The following is a 27780-nucleotide window of genomic DNA, read 5'->3' as shown; positions in this document are numbered from 1 at the left end:
ACTCCGGCCATCGGCCTGTTCTGGGGCTGGACCGGGGTAGGTATGATCTTGGGGTCACACTCTTGCCAGCCCCAGGCAGGGGGTGCAGCTGGAGCAGCTTGTGGGCACCCTCAGGTTGCTCTGCCCTGGTGGTCTGAGGAGGAGACCCAGGCTCTCACACGGGGGTTGCCCCTGTGTCCACTGGGGGCCTCTCCAGGGGGCAGGGGCGTGGGCAGTGCTCAAGAGCCGGTGTCTGGCCTCATCCTCACTGGCCAGCTTCTGGGACCCCAGACAGGCCCCCTGGGGATTCCCCAGGTCACGAGGCCCCCTTTCCCCAGGCCTGGGGAAGTGGCCCCGGGCAGGGAGGGCCCCGGGTCAGGGGCTGGGCTCCTCCGGCAGCTGGGCGGCGAACAAGGCCAGGGTGTGGTGCAGGAACTGGTACTGCTCTGCCGTCTGGATCATGCCTCCCCTGCGGGCAGAGACGCACGTCCCTGAGCTGAGGCGGGGCGGGCACAGACCGACCCTCCCGAAGGCCTCTGGGGCCTCCTCCCAGGGCCATCCTCTCTGCCTCCCCTCACCGCCCCCACCATCCTGTCTGTCTCCCCCCACTGCCCCCGCCGTCCCCACCCGGGAGGAGGCCCCACGTGGCAGGGGTCTTGGAAGCAGTGATCCCCCAGAGGTCCTGCCCCAGCGCTTCCCCATTGGTGAGCTCACTCCTCATAGCAGCTCCCCGGGGAGGGGGCCACTGTCTCTCTGGGTAAAGAAGTGGGGGCCCAGGAGGCACAGAGACGCTCAGGGGGGCGGACCCCATCTCTTGTCTCTACGCCAGTGAACCTTTGCAGTTGCCTGTGGCTGCCTTGCTTCCAGAACCAACCATCCACTGTCTCCCCACCTGTCCCCCCTCCGAGAAGGGTATTTGGAAAAATGGAGACAAGAAACAAGAAAAGACTGAAAGCTCCGGTGAATCCTATTTAATAGAGTGTCCTATTTAACTGTAGCATCCCCCAGCTAAATTCTAGATGGAGATTCTGGCCTGGGTGTAAGGTGCTAGGCTCTTGAAGCCCAAGGGGCCCGTTTTCTCCCACAGGAAATACCCAGAGCCTAAGGGCCTCCAGGAGGCATGGGGCCACTCACCGTGTCCTCACCCCGCTTAGCCAAGCACCCACCTGTCCAGCCGCAGCTGGCACACAATGCCCAGGATGTCCACCTCCCCTCGGGCCTTCAGCTGTTGGCAGCCGATGCGGGTGGCGATGAAGCAGCCAGTCCGGCCGATCCCTGCGCTGGGTCCAGGGGTCCAGGGCAGGGCAGGGCGGTCACAGGGGGCAGGCGGGCGGGGAGGGCAGCGGCCACGCCGCTGGACCAGCCAACGCCCTCTGATGGCGCTGCTCGCCCCTTGCCTGCCCGTCCTGCCCCCCTCCCTTCTTCAGGAAGTCTCCCCTCCCACGTGAACCTGACCCCCAGCACCCGCCGGCTGCACCTGTGGAGGGTCCACAGCCCCCTGCCTGTGCTTGCAGCCATGTGAGCTCCTGAGGACGGGCCTCCTGAACACTCTGCCTGTCTCTGTCCCTGCCTCACCCCTCCGTCCACCCGCCTCTTAGCCCGAGGCCCTGGGGCTCTTCACCGGCACACCTGGGTCTCTGGGCCTGTCTTGTGAGGCCCCTCATCCGCACGGCCACCCTTACCCTCCAGACTCTCAAGCCCGCCCGCATGTCCTCGGCCCCGCACCCTGACTGCCCCCAGCCTCGCGTCAGGCCTTGGGAGCTGCAGCCCCACCCACCGGGGTGCTCCCTGCTCCTCCTCCACTTGGTTCATTCACCTTCCAAGTCTTAGCTTGGCCTAGAGGGCCTTCCTCCCGGAACGCCTTTTCTGGCCAAAGTCTGGTGGGGGCGGCTTGGTTCTGTGCCCCCACACCCCCCGTCACGTTTCATCACGCTGTGCCCTGTTCATCTGCTGTCTTTCCCATCAGACCGTGAAACTGGGCAGCAACCAAACGGTCTTGTTCACACTGTCTCCTTAGCATCGAACTCTGCGCCCGGCAATAACAGGCTTTGAGTGAACATCTGTGGACTGCATAAGCCGCCCTGGCGGCAGGGAGCGGGTTTGTCTCCTCCCGCGGGGCGGGAGCTGCCTCTCTGGACTGTGCCTGGGTGCCCGGCCCACACGTCCGTGTTCTGCAGTTGCTGGATGAGCTGGAGATCGCGGTGTGAGTAAGGCCCGGGCCAGCCCCCGCTCCCCTGGAGACCCTCTGAGGGGCCTGTACCTGCAATGGACCACGATGGGCCCAGGGTGGGCAGCGACCTCCGGGCTGTCCTCCACCTCGGCCACCAGGCGCAGCAGGGGCCCCGCCGATTCTGGGGTCTGGTGGTCGGGCCAGGCCGAGAAGAGGATGTGCTTCAGGGCCCGGCGCTGCTCCTGGTGCTGGGCGGGGGCAGGATGTGAGAAGGGGGCAGCGGAGACCTGTGTTCAAGTCCCGGCCCTGCCTCCCATCAGCATAGGCCTGTGGACGCGTCCCCTTAGCCTCATGTTCTTCGCCTCGAGCACGGGGCTGTGATGCTCCGAGGCCAGAGGGCCGCTTTGGAGAGCAGAAGGCGCCTCTGGTGACGGCAGCTTAGGCTTCACGTGTTGTTAAGCCTCTCATCAAACTGCCGGGCACCCTCCAGCAGTGACTCCGGAGGGATGCTTCCCACAGGGATGGTGGTGCCTGCCCTGCCAGCTGGAGGGGCCCCAGGACGGCACCCGCGTCCCTCTTCCGGGCCCAGGCAGCTCTGCAGGCGTGGGTTCAGGCAGGTCTCCCTGAGCAAACCCGAGACTCCCAGGGGATGTCCAGGGAGGGGTGGCCCGGCCCCCGCGGCCCCGGGTACCTGGATGGTCAGCGTCCGCACGGTGTACTCTGGGCGCTCCCGCACGTCCTGGACACGGACGCGGAAGGGCCCGTAGGTCTCCTCCTCGGTGGGCCAGTAGTGGACGCACTTCTGGGCGGGGGAGCTGGGAGTCAGGGGCCGGGGCCTGTCGGCTGGGTCAGGGGCCCTCCGAGGCGTCTCCCTGCCCCCCGGTGGGCTTGACACCTGCTTGACACCCGCCCCCCGCCCCCCGCCCCCCGCCCCGGCTTCTGGCTGGGGTGGCCTCCATGCCCTGTGACTCAGGGACTGACAGTGTCCTTGGCCCCTGGAGGCCCAGCCTGGAGCCGCCCACCTCCTTGCCCTCTCGGAGCTGCGTAAGCATGATGATGAGGGGCACCTCTTCCTGCCACACCATCTCCCAGAAGTCCGACACTGTGTTGGGCATGGGGCCCTGGGTGGCGATGTAGGCCTTGTCCTGCCCGCCGTAGCCCTGTAGGAGGGGAGGTGGGTGGTGAGCGCGGGCCTGGGCTGGCCCGGACACACGTGTCAGGGACGCACACGCCAGGAGCCCCGCGCTGGCCGGGACAGCCAGCAGACCGCGCGTCATGCCCACCCAGCCGCACTGGCCACTGCGGTGCAGGTCAGACTCGACGCAGCATGTTGCGTTGAGTCTTTCCGGGCCCCTGTGAATGGCCCCTTCCTTCCTCTGCCTTCTACTAGCACCAAAGGTGGGGAAAACCGTTGCCCTTTGACTTGCTACCTTGTGGAGTTTGCCGCAAGGCGTAGCACACCCCTGCCAGCCCTTTTCTCCCCTTCAGGATCCTCCTGCTCCTCAGGGGACGGGGGATCCAGACCATTCCCTGGCCCACGCTTCACCCCTCAGGCCCTCAGTTCAGTTCAGTTCATGTCTGACTCTTTGCGACCCCATGGACCGCAGCACGCCAGGCCTCCCTGTCCATTCCCAACCCCTGGAGTTTACTCAGACTCCTGTCCATCGAGTTGGTCACGCCACCCAGCCACCTCACCCTCCGTAGTCCCCTGCCCCTCCCGCCTCCAGTGTTGCCCAGCATCGGGGTCTTTTCAAAAGAGTCAGTTTTTCTGCATCAGGTGGCTGATGCGGGCTATTCACCTCCGCTCCCGGCCGGTGTCCCACCCACTCAGAGCCACGAGAGGGCTCACGTCTGCGCCTGCCGCCTCCCACCCTGCAGGCCGGAGGCTGGGCACTGGGCACTGGGGACAAGTCTAAGCGTGGAGTCCACCTGGCCTCCCGGCCTCTGGTTCCTTAATTCCTTGACTTAAGCTGCCTCCGAGAAGGAGGGGCCGCCTGGAGTAGCGAAGGCAGAGGGGAGGGAGCTGGCCAAACGCCTCACTGGGCTGCGGACCTAGGAGTCTTGGGCTGGAGTGGCCAGGGCAGCTCTCCACGGAGAGGCTGGCAGGTGTGGAGGACCAGGGGCAAAGAGGACTGGGGTCTTCCTTCCAGCACCTGACGTCTGCTGCGTGCATCCTGGCCCGTTCCAGCAGCTCACGGGGTTGGAGCCAGGACACCAGGGGTTCTGCTGCGCTGGGAGGTGTCCTGGGGCGGGGGTGGCTCTGGACACAGCACCCCCTTCCCCGCCAGGAACTCACCCGAATGTAGTTGGCGTTGATGTAATCCCCGTCCTCCTGGCTCTGTGCCCGACCCAGACAGACTCGGCTCTGGGGGTCTAGAAGGGAAAACCAGCAGAGGTCAAAGGGCGACCAGCAAAGCAGCCACATGCAGGGCCGGCGAGAGGACAGCCCTGTGCCTGTCGAGGCGCCCGCGAAGAGCAGGGGGTCGCAGGGTGTTCCTGAGCAGCAGAGGCCCGAGGCCAGGGCAGTGCGGGGAGGCCTCGGGCGGTGCCAGCAGGACGGACCGGCGGCAGGGGGCAGCTACTGAGCATTCCAGCCTGAGGGTCAGAGAGGGGCGGAGAGGGGTCACAGCAATAAAAACGGAGAGAGATGTTCGAGGAAGAGCTTCTCCTGAGCGACCCCACTGGAACTCAGGCTCCATCCCACGCCCGCCTGACCCCTTGAGTCAGCCTCTAAGGGGGCCTTTCTTCAGCTCCAGTCTGGGCCCGATGAAGACGCTGGCTCCCAGGGGCCAGCTGGTCTGGGTGGAGGGCACCTCGGGGCCCAGAGCAGGCTGCCCCCATCCCTTCCATGGGCACTGACAGGCTAGCAGAGGGCTGCGGCCTCCAGACTGGGGGCTGCTGGTCAGATAAGGCTGCTCTGCGCGGAGCAGGGAGGAGGCCCCGTGGTCAGCGGGCCCCGTGGTCAGCGGGCCCCGTGGTCAGTGGGCCCCGTGCGTGCCTCCGAATACAGGAGGTGCTGACCCGGGTCTGTCAGCCCCATGAACCCTGCCTGCCGCCTCCTGCTCTGTCTGAGATCCTCAGCATCTCTTGGGAGCCGTCCAAACGGGGCTCGACCCCTGCAGACGGTGCGGGCCGTTTCCCAGGTGGGAGGAACAGGAGGAAGGGGGTTGGTGCGCCTGACTGTGTGACCTCAGGCGAGCTATGCGGCTTCTCTGTAACTCGGTTTCCTCATCTGTAAAACGGGGGTCAGGGCAGCACATACCGCCCACCCGGGGCCGCGCTGAGCCGTGCTGGCCCACGGTGCGGGCCTAGCCTCAGGCTGGCGTGATATCTGCTCCTCTTCCCTGGCCAGGGCCAGGCGGGGGCACCCCTCTGTCAGAAGAAGAGGCCCCACGCGGGGCAGCCCCCTCCTGGCTGAGGCTGTGTCTTGCCCTCTGAACGCCTCCACCCCAGCCCCACCGCAGTCCTTACTTGGCAAGATGGTCTTATATCGGTCCTTGGAGGCATGGCCAGGAATATCCAGGTCTTCGGGGCTGACGAAGTTTGAGGGGATCCTCTGGCGGGGGCGGGGGAGTAGGTGCGTGAGCAGCAGCCCCCTTCCCGGCCTCCCTTCCCCCACTTCTCTGGTGGAGGGGCCCTGTTCCCTCCTGGCTTCGGGAGGCAGGTCCGGATGGGGTGCAGGGAGAGGGTGGAGCCGTCTCCTTCCTGGAGCCCCTGGGGTTCTGTCTCCCAAGGGCCCACGGGGACAGGCCTGCCAGCTGCTCCTGATCCAGAGGGGCAGTGACTCGGGGGGCCCTCGCTCTCACCAGGAATTCCTCTTCCAGCTGCGTGGGGCTGGGCGGCCGGTGCTGCAGGACCTGCCGGCTGAGGGGGCGTCCGGCGGAGCGCAGGAAGTGCAGCGTGACCTCCTGGGGCGTGCGCACGGAGCAAATGGGCTCCACGGCCCCCAGGGACCGGACATCCAGCATCAGGGCCACATTGGAGCCACGCCTGCAGCAGGGACAGCGCGGTCGGCCTCAACAGTCACAGCTGTCCCGCCACCGCTGACGGTGGGCTCCCTGTCTCGTCTTGACCCCGAGGCCCAGGCCCCTGGTACCCCTGCCCCTTGTTGGCCAGTGAGGAGGCTCCAAACCCAGCTGCCGCCTCCAGATGCCCCCACTTCCCATTCCTGGCTCGGCCCCTAAAGCTCAGACCCACACCCAGGCCTGGAGGCTCCGGGCCCCTCGAGGGGTGCTCAACCCAGCCTGGGGCTTGGGGCGCAGGCGCAAAGCTGACACAGATATGCAAATGAGCAGTCTGGTTTCCTTTGCCTGGGGAGGCGTGGGGGTCCCGCCGGAGGGGCAGCGGGGGGCAGGCAGGCTCGGCCAGGCCCTCCCGAGAGGGTCTCACCTCTCCTGCAGCCGTACGTGCTTCCTGGCTGGGGCCTGGTCAGGCGGAGGCTGGGTCATGGCTGCCTCCGAAGGCGACTATGAAGGCGATGGGGAGGCCGGGGCGGTGCTCTGGAGCAGCCCCCGGGCCTGGACCATGCTGGGGGCGGCGCCCCCGGGAGCTCACACGGCCATGTGGCTTGGCCTCTGGGCTGTCGGGCGGCCTTCTGCCCTTGGGCACCTCGGGTCTTCTCGCTGTCTTCCGTTGTTCCCCAGGAAGTGGCGGCGTCGCTCTGTGGGAAGGCTGGGATCTCTGCAGGGGCGTAGAGTGGCGGCCGCCTGGGGTTAGCGCGAGGGCGAGATAAAGGGTCACGACGGGGGCCGAGATAGGACGGATCCGGAGGAATCCGGAGGGGCAGGGGCTGGGGGGCGGGCAGCGTGCAGCCGTTCTGGGTGGAGGGTGGGCTCACGCCCCTGGCTTTGCAGGGGCCTCCTCTGGACAAGGAGGTGGACCTCCGGTGTGCTTAGGGCAGCCGGCCCTTCTACCCAGGGTCGTCCCGGCCTCTGGGGTCTCCGGCCCGGGAGGGGGCCTGGGGGTGCTGGCTTCCTCCCGCCCATCCCCCGCCCGCCGCAGTAACTGTCACAGGAAGTGGCCTCACCGAGCCACAGCTGGGGGCACAAGCCGGGCGCCTCACCGAGGGCACGGCCCACCTCCAGGCCAGGGCCCGGCTTGGAGCTGAGCGGGGTGCTGGGGTCACCGCACCCACGGGGTCTGAGTGGGCAAGCGTGGTCACAGCAGGACGCCTGTCTGCCCTCCCCGCCCCGCCAGGCCCGCCCGCCCTCGGGGCCATCAGCGGCGGCGGCGCCCCTGCCTACCTGGCGCAGGACCCCCTGGGCGCCCTCCTGCTTGCCCTTCCGGGGCCGCCCTCCCGGCCCTCCATGTCCCCCAACCCGGGGCCTCAGGGCTCCTCCCCGCCCCTCAGGTGCTTACGAGGTGGCTGTGTCCCCAGGCGCCTCTCGCCAGCTGTCTGTCTGTCTGTCGGTGTGTCTCAGGGCTGGGGAGGCCTCAGGAAGCCCGCTTCCTCCCTCCGCCCCTCCTCGCTGCCACCCACGCGCACCCAGCTGCCTATTGCCACCAGCGGGGCCAGTGGCCTCCCGCCTCTGACCCCGTGGCCTGGCCTGTCCACACCTTGGCCACAGCCCGGCCCTGACCACTGCCTCCCCTGCAGGGCTTCTCCTCCGAGCCCTGGTCGCCTCTTACCTCTGCCTGCTTGCTGGGGGCAGCGGGGCCGACCCCCACCCCAGGCTGCCCCCCGGAAGCCTTTGCCCCTTCAAGCTGCAGGAATCCCAGCAGGAACAGGGAGAAGCAGGCACACACGGGGATGGGGAAGGGGGGCAGGAGTCTCTCTCCATGAAGGGAAAGGCTCAGGCCAAGCCACAAGGGTCAACCCCAGGCCCCCAGCTCCGAGCGGGTCTGAGCCAGGTCAGCCACTCTGGAGGTGGGCAGTAGAGACACCTCGTGGCAGGGTCTGGGGGCTTCCCCCTGCCCCCAGCCCCACAGGCCTTTTTCCAGAACCCTGACTTCTACTTAGCGACCCACAGAGGGTGGGCCTCTGGCTCTCACACAAGGCGACCCCCATGTCTGCTTTGCTGCTGGGGCGCCTGGAGCCTGGGCCCTGGGTAGGGGAGACCCCAAGTCCAAGACCCCACTGCCCTGCCCCTGGCTCACCTGGTGGGCCTCCTGACATCCCCGACATCTGCCCCTCCCCTCCGGCGCCCACAATCCTGTCCTCACCCCACCACCCACGTCCCTGATTCACCCTTCAGAAGGTGACAGCAGAAAGCACTGTGGACAGGCCTGGGGTGGCATGCAGGAGGTGGGGGGCTGCCTTCAGGCAGGGCAGGGCGGCCCTCCGGTGCTCAGGGGCCGGGCCGGGGACGCCCAGGTGGAGGGCATGGGGCAGGAGTCTGGGGACCCCGGCAGATCGGGGGGCGTGGCCTCCAGCTCAGCCGGCTTGAAACCCACCTGTATTTCCACTAGTGGGTAGCGGGGGGCCTGGGAAAGGAAAGGGGGCAGGAGGGGGTTGGAAAGAGGGCCACCCTCTCTGGGGCAGGCTGCTGATTCTTATCACAAACAGGAAGCTAGGATACCGCAGGAGTTGGGGGAGGAGGCGGGGATGTGTGCCCCGCACTACACTGCCAGTGCCCCCAGGCCCCCAAGGTCTGAGCCTGCGGGCTGTGAGCGCCCCTCCCCTCAGGGTTTGAGGGGCTGCAGGCGGAGGTTTTGGCTGGAGAGCTGGGGGCCCAGAGGTGCAGCGAGTGGGTGGGGGCGGGGTGGGCAATGGTTGGTGCCAGGTCAGGCCCCAAGCACGGCTCAGTCCCTTTGGCTGTGTTTGGGGGCGACACTCACCTTGCCTCCTGCTCACCCCGTGCCCCTTTCTGCTTAAGAGATGCCTGGACATCGCTGGAGGTGCAGACACAGCTGGAGGGGGGGGGGCTGGGTGCCAGCAGAAGCCTCAGAGAAGACAGGGTCCTGCAACATCCCCCAGCCTGGCCTGGGCCCTGTCCGGGGTGGACTCTGCCCATCCAGGCTCCGGGGTGCAGGCGAAGGCCTGGAGGCTGCGGGAGTGACTCCCGTCCTGAGCCTTCCCCGCTCCTGGCGTGGACCTGCCCCGACGGCAGCTCTCAAGCCACTCACTCCACCTGCCAATGTGCGTCAGAGCTGGGTGGGGGGCACAGCAAGCCAGGAAGCCCCTCCTGAGCCCTGCTGAGACGGGGGTCCCTGCTCTTCCCTGCTTCTCAGGAGCCCTCTCCCCAGGGGCCGAGGAGTGCCCCTCCCCCATTGGTCAGAGGGTGGGCCCAGGGGTGCTCGGAGCCGTCCAGTGGCTCCAGGAAGGGGTGACAGGGCTGAGGTCTCCGAGCCCCAGCTCAGCAGAGCCCCGCGCCCTTCCTCCAGCCGCTCCCCAGGTCCAGGGCTGGGAGCCCCAGGGTCTTGAGTGTTGCGTATTGTACTGGTGTATTGGGAATTTCCGGTTCCTGCAGCACCTGCCTGCCCTGGGGTCAAAGGCAGGCCCTGATAGAGCCCCCGAGGCAGTCTCAGGACTGGCCCACTGTGGGGGCCCGGCTGCCCCGGTCCTTCCTGTCCTCTTTGCTCCTCTGAGAGGAGAAGCCCTGATCCCAGGTGCCCCCCACACCCCTCCAGACCCTGGGCCAGCAGGCTTCGTGTCCCTGGCTGTGTGGGGGAGACAGAGACACAGAGAGCTGGAGAGGTCCTGGGGTGTGGGAGGCTGGGCCATCCCTTCTCCTCCGGGAGACTATCTTCCGGGCATGGGGGTGCTCAAGGCCAGGCTGCTGCGGTGGGCGTGAAGGGGCGGGCCTGGAGGACGGACGCCGGGACGCAGCAGGGGAGAGACCGTTGGCACTCAAGCCAGGGAGCCACCACGGCCAGACTGCCCGCCGCCTGCCTCTGCGTCCAGCCGGTTCTCCCCAGAAGGACGGTAAGGCAGGCTCCGGGAGGACCCCTGGGGCTCCAGGTGGAGGATGTGGGTGTGTCTGTGGGAACGGCTGCAGGGAGCAGCCAGAACCCGTGGGGTACTTTCTGCTGAACAGAGACGCTGGGCTGGGAGGCTGCTTCCTACGTCTGCGTCTTCCTTACCCTCTCGAGCGTTCCCACCCCCTCCACCTCTGTCCCGGCCAAGGCTGCCCCCCAGGCTGGCTGGGGGCTGACAGGTGTGTCCCTATGGCCAGGCCCCATCCATAGGACTAGCTGTGGGGTCTGTGCTGACCCCAACAGGCCTCCTTTTGTGGGGACTATTGGGCACAGTCTGAGACCCCATCCCTTACCTAAAACCCTGTCCTGTGTACCTTTTCTGCTCAGATTCTGAATTAGGCTGTCTCCATCCCACTGCTGGAGAAGGCAATGGCACCCCACTCCAGTACTCTTGACTGGAAAATCCCATGGATGGAGGAGCCTGGTGGGCTGCAGTCCATGGGGTTGCTAAGAGTTGGACACAACTGAGAGACTTCACTTTGACTTTTCACTTTCATGCATTGGAGAAGGAAATGGCAACCCACTCCAGTGTTCCTGCCTGGAGAATCCCAGGGATGGGAGCCTGGTGGGCTGCCGTCTATGGGGTCGCACAGAGTTGGACAGGACCGAAGCGACTCAGCAGCAGCAGCAGCAGCAGCATCCCACTGCTGCAGGCTCTGTCGGCCCAGCTAAGTGTGGTGCCGCAGGTGAGGGGGTGGGGAGGGTGGAGTGTCCCCCCATGTGGCCAGATTGGGGCCTCCCCCCTTTCACATCAGTTTCCCGAGTTGTTCCCCCACCTCCTCTTTTGAGAGAATGCATGTGTGTGCGCGCGCGCGCACACACACACACACACACGTGCGAGCAGCCTGGATGATCTGATGGGGCTGCAGCGCTGAGCTTCCAGGCGGGCGGGCACACACACACACACACACACACACACACAAGGCTGTAGCGCTGAGCTTCCAGGCCCCATCCAGAGGCTGGTGGGCGGCTCTGGCTGAGTGGGGCAAGAGAAGGGTTAGGGTTACTCCTCGCCCAGCATCTCTGTACCTGCCTGTGTGCTATGCGTCCCCCTCCCCACTTCCAGCTCGGGGACCAGGGCCCTATCCTTTCCTCCGTCTCCCTCCCCACCTTTCCCCATGTCAGCTGCCTTGGGCTGGGGGCTCCAGGGACTGCTTCCAGGTGAGCCCTTGGCTCCAGGCTGCAGGAACCTCTCGGCTGCCCTAGGCCTCAGCAGCACCTGTGTCCACGAGGGGGTGGCCAGGGGTGGGTGGCCAGGGGTGGGGCGGGGAGAGGGTCCAGGTGGAGCAGGCGGGGGTTGGAGGCAAGCAAACGTCCCAGGTGGTCAGGGGTCAGGAGCCGAGGCTGGAGGCTCGGGTTCACCCTGGGGCAGGGCTTGCTCTTCCTTCCCTGGACATCGCTTCCTCACCAGGGGTGCAAGGGTGAGAGACAGGAGGGCTGTCCTGGGTCCACCACCCCTGCAACAAAGGCCTTTAGAACGTGCTCCTCTGTGTCCATAAGGGGACACTCGCTCACAGCTGTCCGTCCACCCAGCACCCAGCTCCCAGGACCACGATGTCACCAGGAACCTCCCGGTAGGAACACGAACGCCATGTCCTTCTCTCCCCAGGGCAGGGCATCAGGAGTCAGCCGTCTCTGCCCACCCCGGGGCGTTGCTTCTCCAGGTCTGGGTCTCTTCCTGCCTAGAAAGCCAGCTGCTGAAGAGCGTGGAGGTAGGGCCAGAGTGGGAGGCAGGTGTGTCTGCAGCTAGGGGTCGCAACCCCCTGTCCCTTCCTGGGGCCCTGCTGGGAACAGACTCTGGGGTGGAAAGGCCGCCAAGCTCTCCAGGGAGCCGGGAGCTGAGCAGGGGCTGCAGGACGGCCCCTCCTGCTGCCTCCCAGCTCTCCCTGCAGACCCCCGGGATGAGGCTCCCAGTCCTGTCTGTGGTATTCCTCTGGCTCCCAGGCTTCTTGGCCAAGGTGAGGTGGGCACTGGGGCCGCGGCGGGGTGGGGGCTGCTCTCTGTGGTGCTCAGGCCTCCCGCTGCCCCGAGGGCCCCGGCTGATCTGCACGAAGTTGGGCAGAGGCAGCTCCTGCCCAGCCCCACAGGACACAGGGCAGCTGCCCCGGCTGGGGGCCTCCGCACCTAGGTGTCCTGCCTGCTGCCCTAGGCCACGCCTGTGGTGGGGGACGGACAAGTGGACAGCCTTTCCTCTGCCCCTCTCCCCCACCCTCATACCCCCTCCTCAGGAAGGCGAGTGCCAGCCCCCGGAAGAGGGTCCCGGTGGGGCAAGTGGAGGTAGGTGGCGGGGGTGGGCGGACAGGGCTGTCTTTCCCCCTGGCCCGCCTCTACTCTGGCCCTTCCTGCCCCCGCCTCCTTTAGGGCACAGGGCACTGGGGGCCCTGACGACCCTTGCTCCCCAGGACCGCCTCTGAGGGTGACGGTCAGCAGCCAGGGCAGGTCCGCCAGGCTCACGCTGAACTGGGACGCCCCGGGGCCGGGCGGGCCCAGCCGCACCCTACGCCTCAGCCGGCTGAGCCCCCGTGGCTCCCCTGAAGGGCAGCTGCTCCAGGCCCACACCAACGGGTCCAGCTTCGAATTCCGGGACCTGGTGCCAGGAAGTCGCTACCAGCTGGAGGTGACGGCCGTGCGGCCCTGCGGGCAGAACGCCAGCCTCAGCCTCACTGCGCTCACAGGTGCGGCCTGCGGGCGGAGCGGGGCCTGGGGCGGGGGCGGGGTCTGTGGGCAGGGGCGGGGCGCCTGTGGGCAGAGGTGTGGTCTGCGGGGGGCGGGGGGCGGGGGAGCCTGTGGGCGGGGCCTGATTGCGGGGGCGTGGCCTGCTGGCAGGGGGCACGGTCTGTGGGCAGGGCGGGGCCTGCGGGCGGAGGCGTGGCCAAGCAGGATGGTGGCCCCCGGAGGGTTGGTGAGGTCTCTGGGGACCACGCTGGTACAGTGACCTGTTGAGGAGCGCTAGTTGGATGACATCACCGACTCGATGGACGTGAGTCTGAGTGAACTCCAGGAGTTGGTGATGGACAGGGAGGCCTGGCGTGCTGCGATTCATGGGGGCGCAAAGAGTCGGACACGACTGAGCGACTGAACTGAACTGAAAGCAGAGGTGATGCCCGGCCCTGAACCTGGCGCCGCTCTCTGCCTCACCGCAGCCCCGTCCGCTGTCCAGGACCTGCAGCTCCACAGCTCTGAGAGCCCATCCAGCCTGGGGGCCTCGTGGGGCTCTGCTCCTGGAGGGCAGGATGGCTACCAGCTTGTCCTCTGCCACCTGGAGTCCCAGACAGTGGTTCGCAACGTCTCCACGTCCGCCGGCACCCTGTCCTATAACTTCAGCCACCTCTTACCAGGCAGTGAGTATGTCTTGGAGATTACCACCTGGGCCGCCCACCTCCAGGCGAAGACCAGCACCCGCCAGTGGACAGGTAGGGCCCGCGCCTGGCAAGACCCCAGGCGACAGGCGGGTGGGGGTAGGAGGTGGTCCAGAGCCACGTGCCAATGTGACGGGCTCCTGGCTCCTGCGCAGGGTTGGTGCCGGGTCCCTGGTTGGCCCTTCTCCAGCCCGTCTCTGCCCTGCCCACCCTCCTCTAGCTCCTGTGCCCCCAGGGCAGCTGGCGCTGCGCGCCCTGGGCACCAGGGCCCTGCGGGCCTCCTGGTACAGCTCTGGGGGGGCCGCCTGGCTGCACCTCCTGCTCACGGACCTCCTCAGTGGCTCCAACCTGACGGCGGGCGTCACACGAGGTGTCTCCAGTCACACCTTCCCATGCCTCTCTCCTGGAACGCCCTACACGCTGACAGTTAGCGCTATCGCTGGGCCCCATTGGGCAGTGGGGCCCAGCGCCACCGAGTGGACCCGTGAGTGCTGCTGGGGATTTGCTGGCCACTGCAGAGTTCCCTTAGCCAAGTGGGCTGATCCGGCTATGCAGGGGGGCGTCCAGGGTCCTGCAGGGAAGGGGTGAGGCCCGAGGGTGCCCACCTGCTGGCTGGTGGTAAAAGCCCCCACCCCAAAGGTGACGGTGATGATGATTGCTGTGTGCCAGCCCCACGCCAGGCGCTTCTGTGTGGCACGTCATTTAACCCCCATAAGGCGTGCTGTCCCGCATGATGGTGGGGAGACCAAGGTTCAGAGACAGGGACCAGCCCCGCGGCTCAGGAGCATCTGGGCTGGGCTCTGCCACTGCCTGCCTGTGGGTCTCCAGACAGAGTGCTCGCTATCTCTGTGCTTCGGCCTCTGCCCCTCGAAGGGGCCGCAGCGGCTGTGCTGGGAGGGGCAGGCCTGGCGCCGGCAGTGCTCTCCCATCTCTGCGTCCTTGGCCGGGTCCCAGGACTCACCCAGCATGTGGCCTGTCCAGGGCGCACAGGAGGGAGCTGGCCGGCCGCAAGGACTTTCTGCAGTGTCTCCCTCCCCCGCAGGTCCCTCCACGCCCGTGGAGCTGGGGCTCGCTCCCCAGCCCCCAGGGCTCGGGGCCAGCTGGAAGGCAGGCCCGGGGGCCCGAGAGGGCTACCTGCTCAGGCTGAGCGGGCCCGTGGACGAGACCCTAAGTTTGGGCCCTGGGGCCCTCAATGTCACGTTCCTGGGGCCCCTGCCATCCGGACACTATGCTCTGGAGCTGAGAGTTCTGGCGGGGCCCTACGAGGCCCGGGCCCAGGCCGCTGCCTGGCTGGGTGGTGAGTCTGGGCTGGTGGGGAATGGGCTGGGGTCCTGCCCAGGGGCACCTGCCTTGAGAGGGGTAGACCCTCACCCTCCAGGGCCCACACCCCTCCAGATGCTGTAGCCCAGCGCCTGCAGGGCAGCGATCCCAAGCTGCCCCTGGATGAGCCGGAGGCCAGCAAGGAGCCTGGGAGCCAGACACTGCCCTACACCGAGGGGGGCCCCTGCCTCCTCAGAAACGTCTCGGGGCCACCTGGTGCCACCCTGGTCACACTCCACAGGCCTGGGATGCTGGTGGATGCTGGGAAACAGGTGGATGCTGTTTCCCCTCTGGGCACTGCCACCGCAAGCCCCACAGGCCACACAGGTAAGTGCCGGCCACTGCGTCCCAGTGGCCGGGGGGCTTTGCCTTGGGTGCAGAGGGGCTGCCACAGGCCCACACACCGTGTGCGGCCTCCTTAACACTCTCTCCTCTGTCAGGGGCCCCCACGCCACAGTCACTGGAGGTCACTGGCAGGGACAGCCCTTCCACCTTGACCATCGGCTGGGCCCCGGCCGCGGGGCCGCGGGAAGGCTACAGGGTCAGCTGGCACCAGGAGGGCGGTCAGGGCTTCCCGGGCGGTCTTGTCAACTTGGGCCCAGACAACGCCAGCCTGACACTGCGGGATCTAGTGCCTGGCTCCTGCTACACTGTGTCTGTGTGGACTCGGGCGGGGAACCTCAGCTCCAGCATCCAAAGGGCTCGCGCCTGCACACGTGAGTTCCCTGCTGCGGCCCCTGGGAGGCCAGCCCTGGGCAGTGGGGTAGGTACCAACATCCTTCACACGCCTTCCTCTGTGTGCCTGACTCAGAGGCCATGCGTCTAGTCAGGGTAGGGCATTTCATGACCTGTTCGTGCCATTGGGTCAGTCGTCCACCCATCCACCCATTCTTCCAACCATCCATCCATCCATCCATCCATCCATGAATCCAACGATCCACCCCTCCTTCCAACCATCCATCCATCCTTCCAACCATCCATCCATCCAACCATCTACCCTTCCTTCCAACCATCCGTTCATCCAACCATCCACTGTTCCTTGCAACCATCCATCCATCCGACCATCTACCCTTCCTTCCACCCATCCATCCATCCATCCTTCCAACCAACCATCCATCCATCCAACCATCTACCCTTCCTTCCAACCATCCATTCATCCAACCATCCACTGTTCCTTGCAACCATCCATCCATCTGACCATCTACCCTTCCTTCCACCCATCCATCCATCCATCCTTCCAACCAATCATCCATCCATCCATCCATCCAACCATCCACCCTTCCTTCCAACCATCCATCCATCCACCCATCCTTCCAACCATCCATCCATCCTTTCAACAAACCATCCATCCACCCTTCCTTCCAACCATCCATCCTTCCAACCATCCATCTATCCTTCCAACCATCCATCCATCCAACCATCCACCGTTCCTTGCAACCATCCATCCATCCAACCATCTACCCTTCCTTTCACCCATCCATCCATCCTTCCAACCATACATCCATCCTTCCAACCATCCATCCATCCGTCCTTCCAACCATCCATCCATCCACCCATCCTTCCAACCATCCATCCATCCACCCATCCTTCCAACCATCCATCCATCCATCCATCCACCCTTCCTTCCAACCATCCATCCATCCAAGCATCCACCCTTCCTTCCATCCATCCATCCATCCGACCATCTACCCTTCCTTCCACCCATCCATCCATCCATCCTTCCAACCAACCATCCATCCATCCATCCACCCATCCTTCCATCCATCCACCCCTCCTTCCAACCATCCGTCCATCCTTCCAACAAATACTTAAAGAATGCCTTCCATGTTTAGCTATGGGGTCACATGCCAAAGCTAAAAATTGCGAAGAAGATAGCGGAGAGAGGCAGACAGGCGAGCAAGCGCACGGGCAGCGTGTCTGTTGAGTGGTTGCGTTGGTGCACCACCGGGTGAGGGTGCATGGATAGCGTGTCTGAACCGTGTGAGTCTCTGTCCTCATGGGTTTAGGGCCGAGGACTATGAGGAATGTCCTGTGGTTGTGGCTACCCTTTCAGGGCTCACAGAAGGGCCACCTTAGGGGGTCAAGGGAGGTTTCCCCGAGGAAGGAAGTGGGCCGAGGAGCACATAGGTCTGAGTAAGGTGGGCAGAGAGGGGCCTTAGTGAAGAGAGTTTGTCCTCAGGCCCTGAGGTGGGGGCGAGAGAGAGAGGCAAGGAGCTCACAGCGAGGCCTGGTCCTGGTGTGAGCCTGGGGCGGCTGGCGCTGGGGCAGGGCGGGCGGAACAGAGTCAGCCTTGGCGCTGAGGCCTGGGAAGCAGGGAGGGGAGCAGGCGTGGGGCAGGGACTGAGCTAGCCAAGAGGTTTTCCTGGGAAGCAAGGGGGTGGTTGAGTCCGGGGCTGGCCATGTTGGAGACCAGCATTAAGGGTACGGCCCGGGGCTGGGCGGGGGGCTCAAATCCGCCTCTCGCTCATTCTGCAGTCCCTGCACCGCCCACCAGCCTGAGCCTGGGCCTGGCTGCCCGGCCCCCTGCCCTGAGGGCATTCTGGAGCCCCCCCGTGGGGGGCAGGGACGGCTTCCTCCTGCGGCTGTACCGCCTGCGGCCCCCGGCTCTGGAGGGCCAGGAGACCCTGGGCCCCGAGGTGCAGACCTTCTCCTGGGCCCGGCTGGCTCCGGGCACCGAGTTCCTGGTGTGGCTGGCCACCCTACGGGGCCCCGACAAGAGCAGCAGTGCCAACGCCACGGGCTGGACACGTGAGTGCCCCCGCCCGCCCCACTGACCGCCCCCACCGACGTTGGCCCCCTGCCCGGCTGCACCCCCTCCACCATGGTGGGCCCACACCCTGCCTGGTGCAGTCGGACGACAGTGGCCCCCTGCCTGGCTGCACCCCTTCCACTGTGGTGGGTCCACCCCCTGCCCGGTCCTCCTGCCTCTGGGACCCTGAGGCTCTAACCAGCTGAGCCCCGAGCAGGCCTGTTCCTTTCTGTGTTTCTCTGAGCCTCAGTTTACAATGGAGGTGTCCGCCACGCAGCCCCAGGCCCTGAGCTCAGGGGAGGGGGCAGAGGCCCTGCTTAGACCCCAGACCCGGCCTCTGACATGAAGCTGGAGCTGGGCTGGGGAAGGTGCTGGCTTGAAGCCTTCAGGTGGTGCCGGGTGGGGTCTGTCCAGACCCTGGACTCGGCTATCGGGAAGGGTTTGGGTGGGGGTCACCTGAGCCAGCGTTCCCAACCCTATCAAGGGTGGAGGACAGGAGGGCCTTTCAGAGAGGAAGGAGCAGAGACTGGGCTGTCCTCCACCCTGCCTGGGCCGAGTGTGCAGAGGGGCCTCAGGCAGGGCCCCCGAGTTCTGGGGGCACAGGCGGAGGCCCCGGCTTGCGCCCCGCCCTCTCCTCCGGGGCTCCAGGGCTGCCCCTGCGTGCATTCTTGCCCCAATCCCCTCTGGGCCAGGACCCACCCCAGTGACTTCCTTTGGCCCTAATTCCCTCTTTCGAGGCTGCATCTCCGAGCACGTTCTGAGGTCCTGAGGATCAGGAGATGAACGTGAATTTGGAGGGACACAGTTCAGGTCCTACACCTCCCTTCTCACCCCCAACCCACTCTCCCTGCAGGCCCCCTCGCCCCTGCCCTGGTGAACGTGACCAGTGAAGGCGCCACCGGGCTCCGGGCGTTCTGGGTCCATGCGCTGGGGGGCCGGGATGGCTACCGGGTGACCCTGTACCAGTCGGGCGTCCGGGTGCGCTCCAGCCGCATCGGGGCCCAGGTGGACGGCGCCAGCTTCTCGGCTCTGATTCCGGGCACTGAGTACGAGGTGGAGGTGGTCACACAGGCCGGGCCCCTCCGTGCGGTGGCGGCCAGTGCCACCGGCTGGACCCGTGAGTGGGCGTGGGGATGGGGAGGGGAGGAGCGGCGGGCAGGGCTGCCCGGAGCCCCCCTCCCGCCTGCGGACCGGGCCCTGCCTGGGGTCAGAGGCCGCCTGCTCTCCTCCTGCAGCCCCAGTGGCGCCTCTGGAGCTGCTGGTGTCCATTCGGGCGGGCAGCGCCGTGGTCAGCCTGGCCTGGGCCAGCGGCCCCCTGGGGCACGGAGCCTGCCACGCGCAGCTCTCGGGGGCTGGGCTCCTGTCCCGGGAGCAGCCCCTGGCCCTGGGCCAAGCCCGCCTGGTCCTGAGGGACCTCACGCCTGGATGCAACCTGTCCTTGACCGTGCAGTGCCGGGCGGGCCCCCTCCAGGCCTCCACACACCCTGTGCTGCTGCCCGTGGGTACGCGGGCGTCTGTCGGGGGGCAGGGCACCCTGAGCGCTGAGCCGTCCCGCCCCGCCCCTTCTCGTGCAGTGGGAGCCCTGCCCTCCCGCCCTGGGCCGCCCCTCGCTCTCCAGGTGGGTGCGGGGAGAGGGGCCGGTCTGGAGGAGCGCTTGTTTCTCCCTGTGGTCATTGCCCCTTTCCAGGGTAAAGGTGTCCAGCGCCTCTGAGCCTCTGCATTCGAGCCCCTCTCAGGTGCACTGACCCCCAATCCTGACACGGAACTCCTGAACCCACAGAGCCTGACCCGGTGGAGGACGTGCAGTGCCAGCCTGAGACCACGCGCCTGGCCCTGGTCTGGACAGTGCCTGCGGGGGACGTGGACACCTGTCTGGTTGTGGCTGAGCAGCTGGCGGCGGGAGGGGCCGCCCAGCTCATCTTCCGGGCCAACACCTCCGGGGGCGCCCTCCTCCTGGCCCGCCTGGCGCCTGCCACGTCCTACCGCCTCAGCCTCTCAGTGTTGGGCAGGAACGGCCTGTGGAGCCGGGCGGTCAGCCTGGTGTGCGCCACTGTGCCCGAGGGTAGGCGCCTCTGGCCCGCTCCCCCGGGGCCCTCCGCCAGCCCCAACCTGGGCCCTGCCCGGGAAGCCACTACCCTGTGGGGCTCACACCCGGGGCGCCCAGCCCAGCCTGGGCACGGCCCCACCCTGGGGGCGGCTCTCAGCGCCTCACTCCCCCTCCGCTCCCAGCCTGGCATCCCCCGGAGCTGGCCGCATCCCCCCAGTTGGAGCCCGAGACGGGGATGGGTGTGCTGATCGCCCAGGGCATGTTCGGTGAGGAGGACGGGCAGATCCAGTGGTATGGGGTCATCGCCAGCACCAACATGTCACGTGAGTCCCGGCCACGCGGTGGGGGCCCCCAGCTACCGCCTGGCAGGGCTGGTGAGGGGCTGGGCGCTGACACGGGCAGAATGGATGTCAGGGTCAGGGGGCGTCCTGGCACAGGAAGGGGTGGGGCATTCTGGAGAGCGGGACTGGCGCGCCCGGCGACGTGGGGCAGCCTGGGCCGCACCGTGCGTCTGCTCCTCTCCCAGTGGCCCGGCCTCCCCGCGAAGCCATCAGCTGCACGTGGTACGACCACCACTACGGGGGCCGTGACACCTACCTGGCCGTCCTGCTCTCCAGCCCCTTCCACCCCGGGCCCTGGGCCGGGCCCGCATCCTGGCTGGTGCCCGTGGGCACAGACGACTGCGGCCGGACCCGCGACATATGTAATGGGCGGCTCAGGCCGGGCTCCCGGTATCGGTGAGGGCTGCGGCTGACTGGGGGTACTCCGGGTTTCGCTGGGGCTGTTCACGCCTCGTGCCAACCAGAGCCTGTGCTGATGCAGGGGAGACGCGTGGGGCTTCCTGGCAGGCAGAGCACGCCCAGAGCGCCCCTGTCCCCAGCTCCTTCCAGGCGGGGCAGGGGTGGGCTCCGTTGCACTTTGCTGCGGGAGGTGGTGGGCACTCTGCAGGTTCAGGGACGGGATCGGAAGGCTCCGCAGGTGGGGCTCCTGCTGCCGGAACTCAGCCTCCTGCTCCTCTGCCCCAGGTTCAGCGTCGTGGCCTTTTCCAGGCACAGCCCTGACACCGTCATCGCCTTCTCGGCATTTTCAGGTATGCAGGCGCCTGGAGGGGCCCCCAGTGGATCCCGGGTGGGGGGCTGCTGCTGGAACCTCTCTTCTGAGCCTTGTCCCAGCCACCGGCGGGAACCCGTCTTGCGAGGCAGTGCTGGGAGCCCCCCGGGCCAGGAGGCAGGTGGTCCGGGAGGGCTGGATGGGCTGGGGAGCGGTGGGCAGGCAGACGTGGAGGAAACGGTCTGCCCTCCTGCCTCTGCCCTGCGAGATTCTGGGGCAGCGGTGAAGCGGTAGAGACGTGAGGAAGCCGCGAGTGAGACACGTGGGAGTCAGCACGCCTAGCAGGACGCGAAAGAGAAGGAAACAGACAGATTAATCCCGGCAGCGTCTTCTTGAACCTGAGATACTGAAAATCGATCAACATGTGATCAATTCTTAAAATAATTAATGAGATAGCTTGCATCTATTTTTTTATCAGTAAGGCTCTGCGCTCCTGTGTGCATTTCACATTTGTGAAATCTGAACTCTGAGCCACTCCATTTCCAAAGCTCCGCAGCCCAGGGCTGTGAGGCAAGCGGATGGACAGGGCAGCCAGGCCCCGCCCTCCTCTACCCAAGGGGGTCCACGGTGGGCAGGACTGCCCCGTGTGTCAGGGGCCGAGGGGGTCCCCTTACCAGGAGCTGGGGGGACTGCTCGGTCCCCATCCGGGGCGCCCCCCTCCCTTCTGGGAGGTCTGCCTCTGTGTCCTCCCCAGGGGGCCTCAGGTCCGGTGAGCAGGCGTGGTGCTGCAGGACAGCTCCAGGCCCTCAGCTCACCCCCACCCGCCGTCCACAGAGCCCCGGACCAGCCCGTCCTGGGCGGTGCCCCTCCCGGTGACAGCGGGCATTGTGGCCAGCATGCTCGCCCTGGTCTTGCTGGGCCTGCTGTGCTGGAGGCGAGTGAAGGGGCAAAGGTGAGTGAGGGGAGGGCTGCCTGCCGTTGGGGTGGGGGCCCAGACAGCCTCCCACCACCCTGTCACTCCTGCAGGGCGGAGAAGAGCCTGCGCTCCCAGGAGCTGACGGCTTACAACCTGTGGTGAGCACCCACCTGCGCCCTCAGCCCCTCAGGCCCAACCTCGACTCCCCGCCCGTCTTCACCGGGGCCCTGACGAGCGCCTGACAGCTTCAGGCCGAGTTGCCTTCTCCTCCTCCTTCCTCTCGGCCTTGGGCCGTCGTCTTCCCGCGGGTCACTCCTCTACCTCCTTGGGCTCACACTGAGCAGACTCCCAAAGCATCCTCAGGGCCCAGGGCCTGGCCCTCTGAGACTCCCACCCACCTCCACATGTCGTCCTGTCTGCCCCCCGCCCCGCGTCCCCCGGCTGGAGCCCAGGGCTGTGTGCCCCCGCCCGCTGGCACCAGGGCAGGACTCCACACACCAGGCTCTCTGCCTCCCCCACCCAGGCGGACCCACCGGCCCATCCCTGCGCACAGCTTCCAGCAGAGCTTTGAGGCCAAGAGTGCCCACGCCTACCAGGCCTTCTTTCAGGAGTTTGAGGTGAGGCCTCTGGCCACCTAGGGCTCTGGGGTACCCCTGTCTGGTGTGGGGGGCAACGTGGGTCTGTCCCGGCCCCGATCTCTGCAGGAGTTGAAGGAGGTGGGCAAGGAGCAGCTGAGGCTGGAGGCTGAGCACCCTGCCAACAGCACCAAGAACCGCTACCCTCACGTGCTGCCCTGTGAGTGTGGCGGCAGGTGGGCAGGGCTGCAGGTGCCCCGGAGCGGCCTGCCTGTGCCTGCTCCCAATGCACGCCTTACTGTCTGCAGATGACCACTCCCGGGTCAGGCTGGCCCTGCTGGACGGGAAGCCCCACTCCGACTACATCAACGCCAGCTTCATCCCGGTAGGGCGGCCCGCGGGCTGGCTGTGGCATCCGCTGCGTCTGCAGGGGGTGCTGTCCTGCCCTGGCTGTCCGTGAAGACTGCCAGCTTGTGTGTCTGTGTGTCCTGCACTGGGCCCACAGGGGCCGGGCCGGGGCTGCTCGGACTCCACCCTTCAAAAGAGCACATGTGTGCGCGTGTGTCTGCGCACGTGTGTGTGCGTGTTTGTGTGCACGTGTGTCTCTGTGTGCGTGCATGCGTGCGTGTCTCTGTGTATGCGTGTGTTCACATCTGTGCATCAGCACACGTGTGTACATGTGTGTCTGTGTGCGTGTCTGTGCACGTGTGTGTCTGTGTGCACGTGTGCATGTGTGTGTGTTGTGTGTGTCTGTGTGCGTGTCTCTGTGCATGTGCAAGCACGTGCATGTCTGTGTGCATCTGTGCGCGTGTGCGTGCACGCGCGTGCATGTGTGCATGTGTGTGCATGTGTGTACGTGTGCATGTGTGTGGATGTCTCTGTGTGTGTGTCTGTGCATGTGTCTCTGTGTGTGTGCACGTCTGTGTGCATGTGTGTGCGTGTGCACGTGTACATGCGTGTCTGCACGTGTGTGCACGTGTCTCTGTGTGCGTGTCTGTGTGCGTGTCTGCATGTGTGTGTTGTTCCGTGTGTCTGTGTGCATGTGTGCGCACACGTGTGTGCATGTGTGCGCACGCGTGTGCATGTCTGTGCGTCTGTGTGCACGCGCATGCGTGTGTGCATGAGTGTGTGCACATGCACATGTGTGCATGTCTCTGTGTGTCTGCACGTGTCTCTGTGTGCATGCATTTGTGTATACACGTGTGTGTCTGTGTGTGTGTACATGTGTGTGTCTGTATATGTGTGTGCACGGGTGTGTGCGTGTGTCTGTGTGCGTGTGTGTGAGACACATGCGCTCAGAAGAAACATTTAGTCCACCAAGGACTAGACGTCAAGAAAGACTTCCTAGAGGAGAGATATCTGGGCTCTTATCACAGGATCCTGACGAGCAGTGAGAGGGGTGGATGTCACTGGAAAGACCCAGAGAAGAGCTGGGGGGGACCTGCGGACAGAGCCAGGCGGGTCATCGGGTGGAGGCAGGAGAGGCAGTGGGGCTGCTGGAGAGGGGTGACCGCTGGGTGGGGTGGGGGTCAGGGTGGGCAGTGGAGCCCAGGGGGACGCAGGTGGTGTGGGCAGCTGGCCTGGGGAGGCTACTTGGGGCCCTTCTGATCTCGTCATCGTCCCTTCCAGGTAGGGCTGTCTCCAAGCCACCCTCCTGTTTGGGTTCCTGGTGCACGTGTGTTCATGTGTGTGCACACGTGCCAGCATGCACACGCAGTTCTCACTTGCGGAGATCCCGCGTGGATGCACAGCTGCGTGCCGGGGGCCCCGGTTCACGCCTTCCTTCCGTGCCAGGGCTACACCCACCGGCAGGAGTTCATCGCCACCCAGGGGCCTCTCAAGAAGACCCTGGCGGACTTCTGGAGGCTGGTGTGGGAGCAGCAGGTCCAAGTCATCGTCATGCTGACCGTGGGCATGGAGAACGGGCGGGTGAGCACGCCGCAGCCCCAGGCGGCCACCAGGTGGCAGGCTCTGCCTGCAGGCCTGGCTGTGGGTCTGGGAGGCGGACAGGAACGGGGACCTGGCACCCAGGCTCCTAGCTGGACTGGCCTCTGCTGCCTCTGCTATTGCTACAGTGCCCCCTCCTGCTCCGCGCCCAGGGCCGGGGGTGGCGGAGACAGGGCAGTCTGCATCTTTGCTTTGGACACACCTCTGAGCCCTCCTGTGGAGCGGTGTGGCCCGGCCAGGTGACCCTGAGTAAGGCCGTGCAGTTGCCCCAGGAGCCTGGCCACTGCCTGGAAGCCCCAGGGGCCACCTGAGGTCTGGGGTGGGGGTGCTGGGGCCTGTCTGGGACGGAGCATCTTCTGAACGAGGAGAGTGGCCGAGATGGAGGGCGGGATGGATGCTGATCGAGCCGGGGTGGCTGGGCCGGGCCGGCCTAGCCCCGCCCCGCCCTGCCCCGCCCCGTCCCCATGCTGCTCTCCGGCTCTAGGTGCTGTGCGAGCACTACTGGCCAGCCGACTCCAGCCCCGTCACCCACGGGCCCGTCACTGTCCGCCTGCTGGCCGAGCAGCGCCAGGATGAGTGGACCACGCGGGAGTTCCAGCTGCACCACGTGTGTGCCCACCAGGGGACCGGGGGGCACTCTTGCGGAAGGGTCAGCTAACCCCTGGGTCTCTGGCCTCCTGCCAGCCCAGGAGGCTGGTGGTTATGGAAGGGCCGGGCGGCAGAGGGGAGACTCAGGGTCATCCAGGGCCGGGAGAGAAGGGATGTCTCCGCCTGCGCTGCGCTTGGCTCAGGTCCCCGAGCCCCATCTGCCTCCTGGGCCGTGACCTCCTGGGGCAGCAGTGCCCCTTGCCTGGGCACCCCCAGCAGGCAGACTCCCCGGGAGGCTGGAGGAGGTGAGGGCAGCTTCCCGGGGGTAGGGGGCCCAAGCCCGCCCGCGGGGTCTGGTGGCAGGATGAGGGCTGAGCGAGGACCCCCGCCCCGCCCTGCCCCCAGGCTGCCCAGCAGTGGCCACGGAGGGTGAAGCAGCTACAGTTCACCACCTGGCCGGACCACAGCGTCCCCGAGGCCCCCAGCTCCCTGCTGGCTTTCGTGGAGCTGGTCCGGGAGCAGGCGAGGGCCGCCACGGGCACAGGGCCCCTCCTGGTGCACTGCAGGTGAGGCGGGTGGCTGGTGGGGGGCATGGGAGCCCCCCACCCGGACCCTGTGCCCCTGCCCTGGGCCCTCCGTCCTCCAGGGCCCACCCTGCAGGCAAGGCGGGCCCTGGGCTGGGGGCATGGGGAGGCCCCTCACGGCCTGGCCCTCTGTCCCCGCAGCGCGGGCGTGGGCCGCTCGGGCACCTTTGTGGCCCTGTGGCGGCTACTGCGGCAGCTGGAGGAGGAGCAGGTGGTGGATGTGTTCCACGTGGTGCACGCGCTGCGCCTGCACCGGCCACTCATGATCCAGACCCCGGTGGGCCCGCGCGGGCAGGGCCGCGGGAGGCGGCGGGCGGGCGGGGGCGCGGGAGGCGGCGGGCGGGCAGGGCCGGTGGCCTGGCCCCAGGATTCCAGGGGGCAGGGAAGGGCCCTGGAGGAGGGACTGGGACAGCCACCCTCCTAAGGGGGCTTGTTTCCCTTTGGGCGGGGGTCCACGGGGGTGGGTGGGTGGCCCCCCCAGTTCTCACACTGGGCCCCACGGGAGGACTCCCAGAGGTTCTCCCTTGTGCCGGCTGCCAGGCTGGTTGGGTCCGGAAATCTGGAAGCCATCTGTTGCGTCACAGCCCCTTAGCCAGCCCCCCTGCCCCCCAACCAGAGCCAGTACATCTTCCTGCACAGATGCCTCCTGAGCAGGGTCCTAGAAGGGCCCCCCAGCACCTGCGCTGCTGAGTATGGGTGCCCTGGGGGCTGGGGGGGTGGGCGGGGGTGGGCGGGTGGTGTCCCTCTTCCTCCCTCCCTCCCTCCCTCCTACCACCAGGCCGCTGACTCCGTCCACACAGGGTTGCAGAGACCCACAGTGGGCACTGGGCAGCCCCAGGCACCCCCCACGTGGCCGGTGCCCCCTGCAGGCCACAGCCCATCCCTGTGAGAAACTTTGCCCGGGTGTGCGCAGAGCGGGCTGCCGACGGCAATGCGGGCTTCCTGAGGGAGCACCAGGTGGCTGGAGGCTGGGCAGGGTGGCGTGGGGTCCCCTCGAGCCAGCTCTTCTGCACCCTGCCTGCCTCACGGCGGCCCCCCGCACCCCAGCTCCTGCTCCAGGCCCTGAAGGACGAGGCCGGCTCTGGGATGCCCCCTCCCCGGAGTGAGCAGGATGGCACGGCCTCCAGTGAGTGCTGGCAGATGCTTGGGCTCCGGTAGACCGGGTACGGGGCACGGCGGGGGTTGGGCCTCCGGCAGTCTCACCCCTGCCCCCTCCCGCAGATGGCCGTTGCCAGGAGTGGTCCCCTTCGGTGGAGAGCGGCCCGGCTGGGGAGATGCTCGAAGCCTGGCTCTTCCCTGTGAGCACATGCCCTCTGACCGTGTGGGCAGGCCTGGGGGGCTGGGCCCTAGAGCTGAGGACCGTGTGGGCAGGCCTGGGGGGCTGGGGGCCCAGAGCTGAGACGGTGGGGACACCCTATGCTCTGCAGGGCGGGCCCTCTGGCCGCGACCACGTGGTGCTGACCGGCCCCGCGGGGCCAGCTGAACTCTGGGAGCTGGTGTGGGAGCATGGGGCCTGCGTGCTTGTTTCCTTGTGCTCACCGGACCCCCAGGAGAAGGTGAGGGGCAGAGCAGAGGGTGGGCCGCCGGGGGCTGCCGTGGGGCGCAGTGCGGGCCACAGGCGGGGTCAGGCCGGCTGGCCGAGCAGCCCGGGTGGGTCCTCCACAGGAATTGTGGCCCACGGAGACGCAGCCCGTCATCACGGATGCAGTGACTGCGCGCTGGGTGGCGGACGGCAGTGCTGCAGGCTGGCCCTGCGTTTCCCTTCATGTCACACACGTAGGCTGGGCCGCGGGGTCGGGGGGGTGCGGGGGGGGGTGCTCCACAGAGCCGCGGGTCCCCCCGGCAGCGGTGCCAATGTCTCTGCCCAGAAGGCGAGCGGGAAGGAGAGGCCGGTGCAGCGGCTGCAGTTCCCATGCGGGCAGCCGGGCCAGGCGCTCCCCCCCGAGACCCTGCTGCCCTTCCTGGCCGCCGTGGGCCAGTGCTGCTCCCGGGACGCCAGGCAGCCCGGCACGCTGCTCAGCCACTGCAGGTGCCGCTGGATGGGGCCCCGGGGAGTGGGCGGAGCACGCCCAGCCTCCCGGCTCGGGGCAAGGGCCAAACAACATGGCCCCCTCCTCGCTCCGTCCCGACACCCTCTGGGAACCCGTGCCCCGCGGCCTGGGCCCAGGCTGGCAGTGGCTCTCCTGGGTGTCCCTCCCCGGCCCCCTGGCCCAGGCCCCCAGGTGCCCCTCCAACTCAAGGTCAATTGCAGCAAGGGTGCGGCCCAGCTGGGCACCTTCCTGGCCCTGGAGCAGCTGCTGCAGCAGGCAGGGGCCGAGGGCAGCGTGGACATCTTCACCGCGGCCTTGCAGCAGTCGCAGGCCTGCAGCCTCATGACCCCAACGCTGGTGAGTGGCCCCGGGGCTCAGCCTCGGGACATGGGGGCGGGAGGGGTCCGCCCCAGGCCGTCCGGGGCCCTGCTGTCTGAGGGGGCCGTGCAGTCTTCCCTGTCCTCACCGCGGCCGCCCGCCTGCCCCCAGGAGCAGTACGCCCACCTCTACAGCTGCCTAAACAGCGCGCTCGCGGACGGGCTGCCATGA

At 67.0% G+C, this 27780-nt stretch overlaps 2 protein-coding genes across 2 annotated transcripts; one reads left to right on the top strand and one right to left on the bottom strand.

The window, feature by feature from the left end:
* Window positions 1-354: 354 nt before the first annotated feature.
* On the bottom strand, window positions 355-6597 carry PTPN7 (protein tyrosine phosphatase non-receptor type 7). Its single transcript, XM_052654090.1, has 9 exons — window positions 6539-6597; window positions 5956-6139; window positions 5621-5705; window positions 4446-4522; window positions 3172-3309; window positions 2841-2951; window positions 2240-2397; window positions 1146-1259; window positions 355-448 (listed from the first exon to the last, which is right to left on the bottom strand). The coding sequence occupies exons 1-9, from the start codon at window positions 6595-6597 to the stop codon at window positions 355-357; spliced, it is 1020 nt and encodes a 339-aa protein (XP_052510050.1).
* Window positions 6596-27780, top strand: LOC128061320 (receptor-type tyrosine-protein phosphatase V-like). Its single transcript, XM_052653593.1, has 34 exons — window positions 6596-6860; window positions 7151-7499; window positions 11676-11778; window positions 12295-12343; window positions 12469-12741; window positions 13210-13479; window positions 13646-13909; window positions 14468-14722; window positions 14821-15072; window positions 15186-15461; window positions 17221-17493; window positions 18348-18611; window positions 18730-18996; window positions 19275-19556; window positions 19724-19864; window positions 20068-20278; window positions 20567-20631; window positions 21426-21543; window positions 21618-21665; window positions 22031-22124; window positions 22212-22302; window positions 22391-22467; window positions 23877-24011; window positions 24514-24636; window positions 25023-25183; window positions 25343-25478; window positions 25818-25891; window positions 26071-26158; window positions 26249-26327; window positions 26423-26757; window positions 26867-26977; window positions 27070-27230; window positions 27453-27588; window positions 27721-27780. The coding sequence occupies exons 1-34, from the start codon at window positions 6596-6598 to the stop codon at window positions 27778-27780; spliced, it is 5886 nt and encodes a 1961-aa protein (XP_052509553.1).

Source organism: Budorcas taxicolor, chromosome 16 (assembly GCF_023091745.1).
Source record: "Budorcas taxicolor isolate Tak-1 chromosome 16, Takin1.1, whole genome shotgun sequence".
NCBI lineage: Eukaryota > Metazoa > Chordata > Mammalia > Artiodactyla > Bovidae > Budorcas > Budorcas taxicolor.
Note: the sequence above shows the minus strand (reverse complement) of the source record. Positions and strands in the feature narration are given on the sequence as shown.

What these genes read in the sequence shown, in the direction of transcription:
- LOC128061320 (XM_052653593.1), top strand. Translation starts at nt 6,596, where the DNA reads ATGGCTGCCTCCGAAGGCGACTATGAAGGCGATGGGGAGGCCGGGGCG. An exon ending in CAGCCTCACTGCGCTCACAG is followed by an intron (nt 12,742 to 13,209) that starts GTGCGGCCTGCG and finishes GCCTCACCGCAG; the next exon opens with CCCCGTCCGCTGTCCAGGAC. An exon ending in GCTTCCTGAGGGAGCACCAG is followed by an intron (nt 26,159 to 26,248) that starts GTGGCTGGAGGC and finishes CCCGCACCCCAG; the next exon opens with CTCCTGCTCCAGGCCCTGAA.
- PTPN7 (XM_052654090.1), bottom strand. Translation starts at nt 6,597, where the DNA reads ATGACCCAGCCTCCGCCTGACCAGGCCCCAGCCAGGAAGCACGTACGG. An exon ending in AGCTGGAAGAGGAATTCCTG is followed by an intron (nt 5,706 to 5,955) that starts GTGAGAGCGAGG and finishes CGCCCCCGCCAG; the next exon opens with AGGATCCCCTCAAACTTCGT. An exon ending in AGCTCCGAGAGGGCAAGGAG is followed by an intron (nt 2,952 to 3,171) that starts GTGGGCGGCTCC and finishes TCCCCCGCCCAG; the next exon opens with AAGTGCGTCCACTACTGGCC.